General features: G+C 52.9%; 1 protein-coding gene across 2 annotated transcripts; it reads right to left on the minus strand.

Annotated features, from left to right (window-relative positions):
- Positions 1–636: 636 nt before the first annotated feature.
- On the minus strand, positions 637–10,946 carry Cnn1 (calponin 1). 2 transcript variants are annotated; one of them, XM_028872540.2, is made up of 7 exons: positions 10,746–10,946; positions 8,881–9,002; positions 7,697–7,763; positions 6,248–6,385; positions 5,971–6,081; positions 1,477–1,623; positions 637–1,389 (listed from the first exon to the last, which is right to left on the minus strand). In XM_028872540.2, exons 1-7 carry the CDS (start codon positions 10,806–10,808, stop codon positions 1,144–1,146), a joined length of 894 nt encoding a protein of 297 aa, XP_028728373.1. In that variant the 5' UTR covers positions 10,809–10,946; the 3' UTR covers positions 637–1,143. The 2 variants fall into 2 exon arrangements, with proteins under 2 accessions (XP_028728373.1, XP_037063571.1); XM_037207676.1 differs by lacking the exon at positions 10,746–10,946 and adding an exon at positions 9,912–9,976.
- Between the last annotated feature and the right edge of the window lie 1,147 nt (positions 10,947–12,093).

Raw genomic sequence — 12,093 nt, forward strand, 5'->3', positions numbered from 1 at the left:
GTATGTGTGTGCTGTGGCAAGAGGCAGAGGACAGTTTACCAAGAGTTGGTTCTCTCCTTCCATCGTGTAGGACCTGGGGGATGAACTCAGGTTGTCAGGCTTGGGAGCAAACCCCTTTACCAGCTGAGACATCTCACCAGCCCATGGGATTCAGTTTTAAGAAGATAGACCGCTGAGCACAAGACAGGCGTACAGAGGAAGCCATGCCCCGAGGTTAACTCAGCTGCTCTGCCAACATTAGGACCCATTACCCCAGCCCAGGAGTACCAGACCATGCCACTTACACACAGCCTGGGAGCCCCTCCGGGACCCTCTCATCATCTGGTCTAAGTGTATGTGGCATTGGCAATGTGCCCACCCTCTATAGTGATGTAAGGTCTGTAGGTGTATCCATTTAATTTTTTTAATTACATACTTATTTAGGGAAGGGTGTGTGTATCACATGGCTTGTGTACAGAGGTCAGAGGATGTTGCAGGAACTGATTCTCCTCTCCCATGTGGGTCTCAAAGACTGAACTCAGCTCGTGGAGCTCGGGGTCGAGTGCCTGGCCTAGCTCGGAGCCATCTCCCTGGCCCCAGGGTATGTGTATGGGAGAATGATGGAGACTCCGGGCAACACTCCTGAACAGCCAGCTCTGAGGCTCCGGTGATGTCACAGCCATTTATTGTGCTCCAGTGAAATAGAAAAAGAAAGTGCTCGAGTTACAAACGCTGCTGTCACATCCACAAACGCCAGTCACTGCAAAACCAAACTGTGTGTGTCCGCTGCGTTTCGGGCATGCATTCTGCTCCCGCTGCAGGAACGGGGCAGGGGTCAGGCCAAGCCTGGGTTCTGGGGGCTTCGCTTGGAGGGTTTCTGGTTCCGGGAGGTACTCACTTGCGAGGGAGTACAAGGGGGCAGCTGAAATACCTTTACTCAATGCGTCCTTTGGATGCTGTTGGGGACACCCGATTCTGTGTTGGGCCCTTCGAGAGCTACAGGGATGAGGGGCCCCCTTCTTCCCACCGCCCCCTTCGGCCTGATCTCCCCAAACTGTAACCCTATAGACAGATGCCAGGGGGCTGGGGGACGCCATGCAGGAGATGGGGTTGGCTGGGCCCGCTGGGTCCAGCCAAGAGCAGCAGCCAGCCCCCTGGGGGCCCCTAGGCGGAGTTATAGTAGTTGTGTGGGTGGTGATTGTGGGTGGGCTCGCCCAGCTCTGGGTATTCCGGAGTCAGGCAGTACTTGGGATCGTACACCTGCCGGGGCAGCCCGTACACGGTCATGCCCCTCTGCGAGGCCCCCTTGTTGCTGCCCATCTGCAGGCTGACGTTGAGCGTGTCACAGTGTTCCATTCCCAGACCTGGCTCGAAGATCTGCCGCTTGGTGCCTGGCGCCGTCATGCCGGCCTAAGGAGGGAACAGAGGTCAGGGCACAGGGGGAGCAGCCCCCCTCCGCGGCCCCATCTCACCAGGGGTCCCACTGACCACACAAACCTGGCTAGCGCCCTTGTTGGTGCCCATCTGCAGGCTGATGGTGGCCTGGTCCAGGGGCTGATCTGTACCCAGTTTGGGGTCGTAGAGGTGACGCCGAGTACCATAGGCTGTCATGCCCTGCTGACTGGCAAACTTGTTGGTGCCCATCTGGGAAAGAGATTAATTAATCAATAAGGATTGCAGAGTGTCCCTGTGACCCACAAGAGAAATTCGATGGCAAAGCAGGAGGCCAGAAACACTCAGAGTGGGGATATTGCGTGACCAGACTCAGGGTCAAGGCGTGGTCCCCCTCTTGTCAATTGGAATGCTGGCTCAGGGGAACTACGGCCGTGTGTAGTGGCCACAACTGTAGTCCCGAGAGGATCAGAAGTTTAAGTCCAGGGCCTGAGAGACAGATGCCTTGGTGGGTAGAGGTTCTTGCCTCCAAGCCCAATGGCCTGGGTTGAGCCGTGGGACCCACATAGTGAAAGGAAATAACCTAAGGAGGCAGAGGCAGGTGGAGCTCTGAGTTTGAAGCCAGCCTGGTCTACAGAGTGGGTTCCAGGTCAGCCACAGACACACAGGGAGATCTTGTCTCAAACAACAAGATAAACAAAAGGAGAAAAGGAGGTCGATTCAAGCTGGGACTGCTAGCACAGGTCTGTAGTCCTAGCTACCCGACGACGATGGGAGGCTAAGGAAAGAGGACGGCGAGTTAAAGGCTGCCTTGCCTACAGCACAAACCGGCCGCCAGCCCGAGCAACTTAGTAAGACTGTGTCAGGATAAAAACTATGAGGGAGGTGGAGGCAGGAGGATCAGAAGAGAAGCTCAAGGCTAGCTTTGGTTGAGTAGTGAATCCAGGGCTAACCTGGGCTATAGGAGACCTGTCTCAAGTAGTGCTTGCCTTCCAAGCACCAGGACCTATCAGTGCCCAGCATCACCTAAGGGAACTGGACATGGTGGCATGTGTTCATAATCCCAGGACTGAGGAGGCAGAGACAGATTCCCTGGGCTTTCTGGCCAGCTAGTCTAGCCAAATGGGAGAGCCCTAATATGGAGATTGTGGAGCCTGGGGCTAGAAAAGCCATCAAATGCTAGAGCTTACTGAGAAATTCTGTGGAAACTTGGAAGATAAGAATGCTGGAAGAAGCCAGGCGGTGGTGGCGCACGCCTTTAATCCCAGCACTCGGGAGGCAGAGGCAGGCGGATCTCTGTGAGTTCGAGGCCAGCCTGGGCTACCAAGTGAGTTCCAGGAAAGGCGCAAAGCTACACAGAGAAACCCTGTCTCGAAAAAAACCAAAAAAAAAAAAAAAAAAAAAAAGAATGCTGAAAGAAAACACAGATGCCAGAGGCCTGGCTTGTGATGTTTCAGAGGGAAGTGTGAAAGTTGCCATTTACACAGCTTTTGAATTTAGAATCTGGTGCTGGAGAGATGACTCAGCAGTTAAGAACACTGGCTGCCCTTCCAGAGGACACAGGTTCTATTCCCAGCAGGCACAGGATTCAAAACCACCTGTAATTACATTTTCAAGGGATCTGATGCCCTCTTCTGGACTTCACTGGTAGCAGACACATGGTGCACATACATCCATGCAGGCAAAACACCCACACACATAAATAGCAAATATGAGTCTATGATGTCTGTCAGCTGGGGCTTAAGAATCAGCTCTGATTGACAAGAAACCAGGGCGCTGGAGAGACGGCTCAGTGGTTACTGCACTTGCTGCTCTCATTGAGGACCCAGCACCTATCCAGTGGCTCACAGACACCCACTGTCCTCTTCGAACCTCCTCAGACACTGCGCTCACACGGTGCACATACATACGTGCTAATCAGACACTTGTGCTCGTGAAGTAATTCAAAAGAAGGGGGAGGAGGAGGAGGAGAGGAGGAGGAGTTACCAGCATCACTGATGTGAAACTTTTGCTTTACTGGGACACTTGATCAATTGATGCTGGTTTGTGGAGGCTGAGAAATGAGCAGAGATTAAGAAGAAACCAGCGTCATGGAGGTGAAATCTGGGAGTATTTCTCAGGGTTGGCACAAAGACACCATCGTCCAGAAGGGCCAAGACTCCATCTTAAGCTGGCAGCTGAACTTGGTAATGTGTGAGAGTCTCCCCAGTGGTACAGTTTTGTTTTTGTGTTTTGTTTTGCTTTTTATATCATTAAAGCTGCAAGATTAAAAGGCTCACGGAGATCAACTGAGACTTAGCAGTGAGAGGCCAGGAAATGCAGCCTCAGCTGCAGTGGAAACCCCAGGACTGAAGGGGGTTATGACAGACACTGAGGATGTGTACCATGAGTTAGGGTCAGAGTCCCAGATAAGAGGTCAGGAGGCCACTGGTGAAGATGCACTTGGTTGCAATGGTGATCTCTAGCATATTGAAGATAGACTGTGAGATGACCTCTAAGGACAGCAGGTGTGGTGTAGAACCTCCCTGAGCCTCGAGACAAGCCTGTCTTACAGTTGGCAGAGCCAGAGTCCAGCTGCCCAAGCCCTTGGAGCCCAGAGAGAGGATCTTGAGTCCCAAATGTTAAACACTGAGCTACAAGATTTGGAGCTACATGGATGGACTTTAATTTTGTATAAGTATTTTATGCCTTTGTTCTTTCCTTTTGGAGTAGGAAAATGTTTACTTTCTAAAAATATCTTTATAGAAGCCCGCATTAAAAGACTTTGGATATTTTAAAGAGACTTTGAACTTTTAAAGTGTTTGAATTTTCTAAAGACTATAAGACATTTAAAGTTATAGTTTTTTTTTTTGTTTTTTTTTTTTTTTTTTTTTTTTTTTTTTTTTTTTTTTTTTTTTTTTTTTTAAAGTTACAGTTTTATATTGTGATATTAACAAGATCGGGTGCATTCAGGGTGGTCTGCAGTAGAGGAGGGCTTTGGAAATAACAGGGAAGGAAAGGGTGTGCTTTAATAGTGATGTGTGTGTCAAGTTAATAAGAGGTCAGCTGTGCTGGGTAGTTTTGGTCAACTTGACGCAAACTAGAGTCACCTGGGAAGGGAACATCAGTTGAGGAACTGTCTCCATCAGATTAGTTTGTGGGCAAGACTGTGGGCCATTTTCTTGATTATTGATTGATATGAGAAGATGCAGCCCACTGTGGGTGGCACCATCCCTAGGCAGGTGGTCCTGGGTTGTATAAGAAAATTGAGCAAGCCATGGAAAGCAAGGCAATAAGCAACGTTTCTTCATAGTCTCTGTTTCAGTCCCTGACTACAGGTTCCTGCTTGAATTCCTGCCCTGACTTCTCTCCATGATATACTGGGATGTGAAAATGGAGGCCAAATAAACTCCTTCCTTCTAAAGCTTAGGTTAGTGTTTTATCATAGTATCAGAGTGCAAACTAAGAAACCCAGTGAGAGACCCTGTCTCAAAAAGCAAGGTGCGGCTGGGCGGTGGTGGCGCATGCCTTTAATCCCAGCACTCGGGAGGCAGAGACAGGTGGATCTCTGTGAGTTCGAGGCCAGCATAGTCTACAGAGCAAGATCCAAGACAGGCCCAAAGCTACATGGAGAAACCCTGTCTCAAAAAACCAAACCAAAACAAAACAAAACAAAAAAGCAAGGTGTCTTGGTGTGGTAGGGCACACCCTTAATTCCAGCACTTGGAAGCAGAGGTAAGTGCAGCTCTCTGAATTTGAGGCCAGCCTGGTCTACAGAGTGAGCTCCAGGACAGCCAGGGCCACACAGAGAAAGCCTGTCTCAAAACAAAGAAACAAACAGCAAAACAAACCAAGGTGGATGGCTCCTGAGGGGTGACAATAGTGGCTGACCTCTGACCTGGATGTGCACACCACATCCATAGATATATAAGGTCCAGTGCTTGCCTAGCATCCATGAGGCCCTGGACTGCATCCCCAACACCGAAGAAAAAAAATAGTGTGCTCCTTCTGCAAACCTTAGTTTCTCTGTATAAAGGGGCTGGGGAGATGGCTCAGGGGTTAAGAGCACTGGCTGCCCTTCCAGAGGACCTGGGTTCAATTCCCAGCACCCACAACCATCCTTAACTCCAGTTCCAGGGGATCCGATGCCCTCTTGTTATCTGTATGGGTACCACACGCACATGATACACATGCAGCAAATATAAGAATAATTTTTAAAGGGATCTAGAGGCTGGAGAGGTGGCTCAGTGGTTAAGAGCACTGGCTGCTCTTTCAGAGGTCCTGGGTTCAATTCCCAGCAACTGCATGGATGCTTACAACCGTCTGTGACTCCAGTTCCAGGGGGTCCATTGCCCTCTTCTGGCCTCCATGTGCACTATGCACATCATAGGCACACATGCAGGCAAAACATTCATACACATAAAGATAAATAAATAAAATAATTTTAAGGTCTGTTAAAAACAGGAACTACTTGTGTACGGGCAGAGGGAGCAAGTTAGTAAGGAGAAAACACTGACAGTGTTCGCAGCCAGTGCGTACAGATATTCTGAGCCCCGGAGCCTCCAGGGTCTGGCCTCCATCCCCTCAGCCCAGAGCAGCGGTGTGATGCAGCGGCCGTACCTGCAGCCCAATGATGTTCCGACCTTCTCTCAGCTTCTCAGGCTCGAATCTCCGCTCTTGTTTCTCTGCATATTTGACCCCCACATTGACCTTGTTTCCTTTCGTCTTGGCCTGCAAGGGCAAAGGAGGACGCGAACCACAGATGAGCCTCCAGGAGGCCTCATGCCCCTCACTCACCAACACCTGCCCGCGCTCTCAGCGAGGCTCAGTGGCCCAAGTGTCCCTATGGGCATCTGACCCCAGCCCCGTCCCGTGCCCACTCTGCTCGTACACTCACCATGCTGGCCAGAGCCAGGAGAGTAGACTGAACCTGTGTATGGTTGGTGTTCTCAAATAGGTCGTTGGCCTCAAAGATGTCGTGGGGTTTCACCCCATATTTGGTAATGGCTTTAATGAAATTACCTATGTTCTCCAGCTGTAAGGGAAGAGGCTAGGTCAGGGATGGGAGGTCGGAGGGCTGAGGGGCTGGTGGATAAGGGACTGGATGAAACTCCTATAACTCCAGCTCCAAGGGTTTCATTGCCTCCTTCTGGCCTCTGTGCACACTTGCCCACACAAGTGTACACACACACACACACAAATAAACAAACTTAAACAAGTTAGTAACCTGCCATTCCATCCTCTCAGGAGGCTGAGGCAAGATTGCAAATCCAGGCCTGTCTGGGCAACTTAATGAGACATTGTCTCAAAATAAAAAGTAGGAGCCAGGGAGATGTTTTTGGTAAGACAAAAAAAAAAAAAAAAAAAAAAAAAAAAGCCACACCTTCCTGCCCAAGCATCAGGACCTGAGTTTGAATCTCTAGAAACTGAGTAAAAGTCAGACATGCGGCATAAATGTCTGTAACCTAGGACTCCTGTAAGGAGAGACAGGAAGTAGAGATGCAATCCTCACAAGTTCAGGAAACAGCAAGCCTGGTGCACCCAGTAGAAAACAACAGAGATGGAAATCTGTCTCACAGAAGGTAGGAGAGGACCAAGACCGGAGTTGTCCTCTGACTGTGAGAGGAGCCTTTGGCAAAGCCAACAACAGAGCCCATGGTTGGGCATGGTTCTAACCTAGAGCCCCTGCCTAGAACCCCCCAGTGAGGGGCTGGGGGTGTGGCTCAGTGGTAGAGCCCTGCCTAGAATCCCCCAGTGAGGGGCTGGGCCGTGACTCAGTGGTAGAGCCCCTGCCTAGAATCCCCCAGTGAGGGGCTGGGGTGTGGCTCAGCGGTAGAGCCCCTGCCTAGAATCCCCCAGTGAGGGGCTGGGGGTGGCTCAGCGGTAGAGCCCCTGCCTAGAATCCCCAGTGAGGGGCTGGGGGGTGGCTCAGTGGTAGAGCCCTGCCTAGAATCCCCCAGTGAGGGGCTGGGATGTGACTCAGTGGTAGAGCCCTGCCTAGAATCCCCCAGTGAGGGGCTGGGGTGTGGCTCAGTGAGAGCCCCAGGATCCCGTGAGGGCTCCAGTGGTAGAGCCCTGCCTAGAATCCCCCAGTGAGAGGCTGGGGTGTGGCTCAGTGGTAGAGCCCCTGCTTAGAACCCCCAGTGAGGGGCTGGGGTGTGGCTCAGGGGTAGAGCACCTGCCTAGAATCCCCCAGTGAGGGCTGGGGTGTGGCTCAGTGGTAGAGCCCCTGCCTAGAACCCCCCAGGGAGGGGCTGGGCGTGACCAGGCACAGCCTAGCACCCCCAATGGGTTCAGCCCTCATTACTAAGATAGGAAACGAACTGGTGACTGTGTCTGGACTTACCTGGTGCCAGTTCTGGGTCGACTCGTTCACCTTCTTCACAGAACCGGGCTGGAGCTTGTTGATGAATCTAAGGAAGAGAAGGGGGAGTGGGAAAGTGAGTCCCAGCCGCTTCAGAATCCAGGCAGGGCGAGGAGGTGACAGTTGGAAGAGGATGCTACCTAGGCCACGCTTATGGTGGGTGTGGGACAGCCAGCAAGTCCTTGAGTCGGGCTGAATGTCCTGGCTTTCCTGTGTTCACATGGCACTGTTGGCTGTTGTGGTTTTCATCTGTGTGTGTATACATGCCCATGAGTGTGCATGGCACGTGCACATGCATGTGGAATGCTTTGTGTGTAGAAGTCAGTGAACAGCTTTCAGGAGTCTGTTCCCTCCTTCCAACATGTGGGTCCTGGGAACTGAGCTCAGGTCATCAGTCTTGGTGACAAGTACCCACTGACCCAATCATCAGCCCGTTGGACTTTCTTCACGGTATTTTCCTCCTACTGGCCAGAGTGTGACTATCTGGTTGGTTATTTGGCTATCTTTTCTTTTCTTGGTGATAATATTGCTGGATATGGAACCAGCGCAATTTCTCCCTCGAGGCTCCGCATGGAGTCGGGTTCTCTGTCCATATGCCTCGAGCAAAGGCCTGTGTGTATCAGGAACTCTATAAATGCTCATTGCATGGACGATAAGTAAATGACTGTTTGGCCGGGTGGCGGTGTAAATGCTGAGGCTGGAACTCAGTCGGCCTTGCTTATACGTTCTGCCCTGAACTGTACCTCGGCCCTGTGCTGGGGATCCCAGGTGTGTGACGAGCCATGGTGAGCTAGCTGCTCCTGTGACGAGGAGCCGTGGGAAGCCAGGCTCTACATAAATTACTGTGACACCACCATAATGCACTAAAACTGTCTCGAAACAGCCATTGTTGCCTACTGGGATCTATAGATAGGCCTCACCCTGTAGCATGTGCTAGCTAAGTAATGGCCTGGGACACCTCAGGGCTTTTAAACCTGAAGGACTCAGTCGCCTCTGCCTGTGAATCAGACACAAGTGAGTCTTTGTGGCCTTTCAAGCGTAGGTGGCTTCAAATATCAGTGTCTAACTCCAGCTCCAGGTTTGGGATCATTGGGTGAGGTTGAGGGCCGATATGGAGTGGGGTGCCTGGTTCGGGGCAAGGTCTGTACCCTAAGAACCTTACTCACTCGCAAAGAATGATCCCATCTTTGAGGCCATCCATGAAGTTGTTCCCGATGCGGCGACCTGTCACCCCCTCAATCCACTCTCTCAGCTCCTGCTCGCGCTGATGGTCATATTTCTGGGCCAGCTGAGGTGGAGATGGGGGATGAGGGGCAGGTGATGAGGATGCAGGCAATAGAGAGTAGCTTTGGCTTTCTGGGTCCCATCTCAGCCCAGACAGGCCCGATCTCCTACTTCATCCCATCCCAACTAAGGCAATCCTGTGTTAGTGTCCACGGTGGTGGTGTGGGGGCAGGACTTGGAGGAGGCCGAGGGCCAGGATTGAGGTGGCACCTGCCCAGGGGGCCATTCCGGGCATTCTGAGGTTTGGCACCAATGAATAGACAAGAGGGGGCTGGAGAGCCAGATCCTTGAAGCTGGGGGGCGGCGCTTGGCTCCTTGGTTTCCCCTTCAAGCCAAACTTGGGGCTTAGCTTCTCCTGACCCACCCCCCCCCTCCACTCTCCAGTTGGAAGAGAAGATGCCTTAAAGTGGGGGTGGGGATGAACCCTAAGAAGGAGCCCCTGGGTGCTGGGACGCTGCTTAGAGCTATCTCAGTGTAGACCCCGCCATCACACACAGAGAGTCCCTGGTCAGAAGGGAGGGTTATCTTGTTCCCCTCTCCTCCTTGAGTGTGTTTCTGAAGTCTGTCCTCAGCCCGTCTCTCTCATTGTCCCCCAACTCTGTACATCATCCTTGACGCAGTCTCGGGGTCCCCATCTCTGAAGACAATGCTGTCCAGCCAGCTGTAGGGCTCATGGCTCTTGCAGCTCCCCCTCTGATCCCGGGTAGGGGTGAGAGTCGGCCGGCTCCCTTTACCACCTCTTAGCTCTCATCTCCCTCCCGGCTGGCCCTGCAGTCTGTCTGCGAGGCCGCTCCGCGTAATTTAAGCAATCCTCCTGCATGCTGGCCTCCCAGCCCCTGGTGGTGGTGAGATGGGGGGATGCCTCGCTCCTACTGAATGGAGAGAGGAGGGGAGGAGGGATGCAGCCCCTTACCTGGCCCCAGCCCTGCCGCCCCCCTCCTCATCAGCCCGGCTTTATAAAGCAAACCGGCCCTTATATAGCGCGGGCCCAGGCTGCCCAAGGCCGCCTTATAAGGCGCGGCGGCTCTTCTGCGACTCTGGGGCCGGCGCTGGGGGGAGGGGGCGGCGCTGCCACCAGGCTCCCGCGGAGCACCCGCCCCCTACGCTCCCCCAACTCAAGCCCCTAGGACACCCCAACCTGATGCAGGTCCTAGTCCCTGCTCCTCGCTCCCCTCAACTCCTGCTGTGGGACCCTGGAGAGAAAGAGCCTCAGTGTTCCCTTCTGTCAAATGGGACTGCCTCTCCTCTGTGCAGTCCCCTGTCCGGGAAACCGACCTATCCCGGTGTGGAGAGGGGTTTGGCTCTGCACTTGCCTTATCTGGCGCCCTAGCTCCTTGCTGATCCTTTCTAAGCCTCAGTTTACCCATCCATGGCAGGAAAATGCTGTCTCTCAATGTCTTCTAGCTCTGCAAAGTGCAGAGTTGATTTTTTTTTAAAGGTAGGGTTCTGTCCCTTCCCCTACATCCCTCCCGGGAACAAGAAGGTTGACAAGGACTCTGAGCAGGTGGGGAATCTTTGCAGCACTCTGATTACCTCTATTTACGATATCGGGGTTCCCTCACTTCACCCCTCAAGTCACTGAGGGCTCTGGGATGTCCCAAGGACAGAAAGCAGCCCGTACCTGTTATCTTCCTCCTCCTCGCCTCAGGTCTCGGGTCACGTGACACAGGTAGGAGGGAGTTCTGGGAGCGGGTTCTGCCCTGGCAGGGGGTCAGGGGCCAGGCTAGGCAGTCCCCTCCAGCCTTACCTTGTTCTTGACTTCAGCGGACAGGCCATAGGCGGGACCTCGGTTAAAATGCGCGGAGGACATGCTGGCCGGGGGGCTCTGGTAAAGCGGAGGTGGCCGGGACACAGACAAGTGCGACAAGACGGCTGAGCCTGGGTCTGCACACCCTCTTCCCTCCTCACACGTTTTTGAAGCTCCAGAGGCCAGCCCCGGGCTCTTCCAAGCCGGTCCCATTGGCCACGGCCTTGCCAAGGGGCGTGGCACCACACACACTCACTCTGGCCACGCCCACCTCGTGATGTCAGGGCCTTGGTATTGGGAGCTGATTGTGTCATTGTTTCCACCTAGGGGGCTGCTTGCCTGATTCTGGGAAGGGGGTTCGCTCACCCAGGCCACCCCTCTTCTACCGGGCTCCCCACGCCAGCTGTCTCTGTCCATCTCTGAATCTCCTTATCTCAAAGGCCACTGGTCTCTGTCCCTCTTCAGTCCCAGGACTGTGTCCACTGCCCTGTCGCCCCCAACCCCCATCCCACCCCGTAGTTAACAAGACAGTCTGACCGATCTCCACACATCGGGCCTCTACACATAACCTTCTCTCTAGGTCTCTATCGCATATCTGTAGAAGAGCTAATGACAGAGCTTGCCTCATGAGTGTTATAAAGATCAGGAAAAAATGTCACCTCCAGGGTGCCCAGTGCCGTACCTGGCACACGGGAGAACCTCAGCGAAGCTTTGTTTCCACTAAGAATCCGGTGCCCTGTTCTGTCCTCTCTGGTCCCTCATGAGGACTCGGGGCAGCAAAGGACGGAGAGCAGAGCTGTACGATGTCCCCACGCCTGCGATGTCAGCACTTGAGGACTTGAGGCCGAAGAACTCCCGAGAGTTTGAGGCCAGCCTGGGCTACATAGAGAATTCCAGCACAGCCTGGGCTATAGAGTGAGACCCTGTCTCTCTCTCATACACACACACACACACACGTTAGTTTAAAAGGGGTGGGGTGGGGAGATGCTGGCAAGATGGTTCCATGAATTAAGATGTTTACCAACAAACTTGGTGACCAGAGTTTGAACCCCAGGATTCACATGGTGGAACGAGAGAACAAACTCCTACAAGTTATCCTCTGACCTCTATCGTGTGCAAACACACACACACACACACACACACACACACACACACACACACACATGAATGTAATGGGAAAATGTTAAAGTGGGGAGGCTAGGACATAGATCTGTTAGTAGATGTTTGCCTAGCATGCACAGAACCCTGGGTTCGATCCCCAAGAGCACGTAGACCAAGCCTGGTAATGCATGTGTGTAATCCCAGCACCCAGGAGGTAGACACAGGATGTTCAGAAGTACAAGGTCAT

This window comes from Peromyscus leucopus, chromosome 7 (genome assembly GCF_004664715.2).
Source record: "Peromyscus leucopus breed LL Stock chromosome 7, UCI_PerLeu_2.1, whole genome shotgun sequence".
Taxonomy (NCBI): Eukaryota; Metazoa; Chordata; class Mammalia; order Rodentia; family Cricetidae; genus Peromyscus; species Peromyscus leucopus.

Bases quoted from the DNA above. Each gene is read 5' to 3' on its own strand.
- Cnn1 (XM_028872540.2), bottom strand. From the start codon at position 10,808: ATGTCCTCCGCGCATTTTAACCGAGGTCCCGCCTATGGCCTGTCCGCT. The intron at 6,386-7,696 runs GTAAGTCCAGAC...CTTCCCTTACAG, and splicing joins CGACCCAGAACTGGCACCAG to CTGGAGAACATAGGTAATTT. The intron at 1,390-1,476 runs GTTTGTGTGGTC...TTCCCTCCTTAG, and splicing joins CCAACAAGGGCGCTAGCCAG to GCCGGCATGACGGCGCCAGG.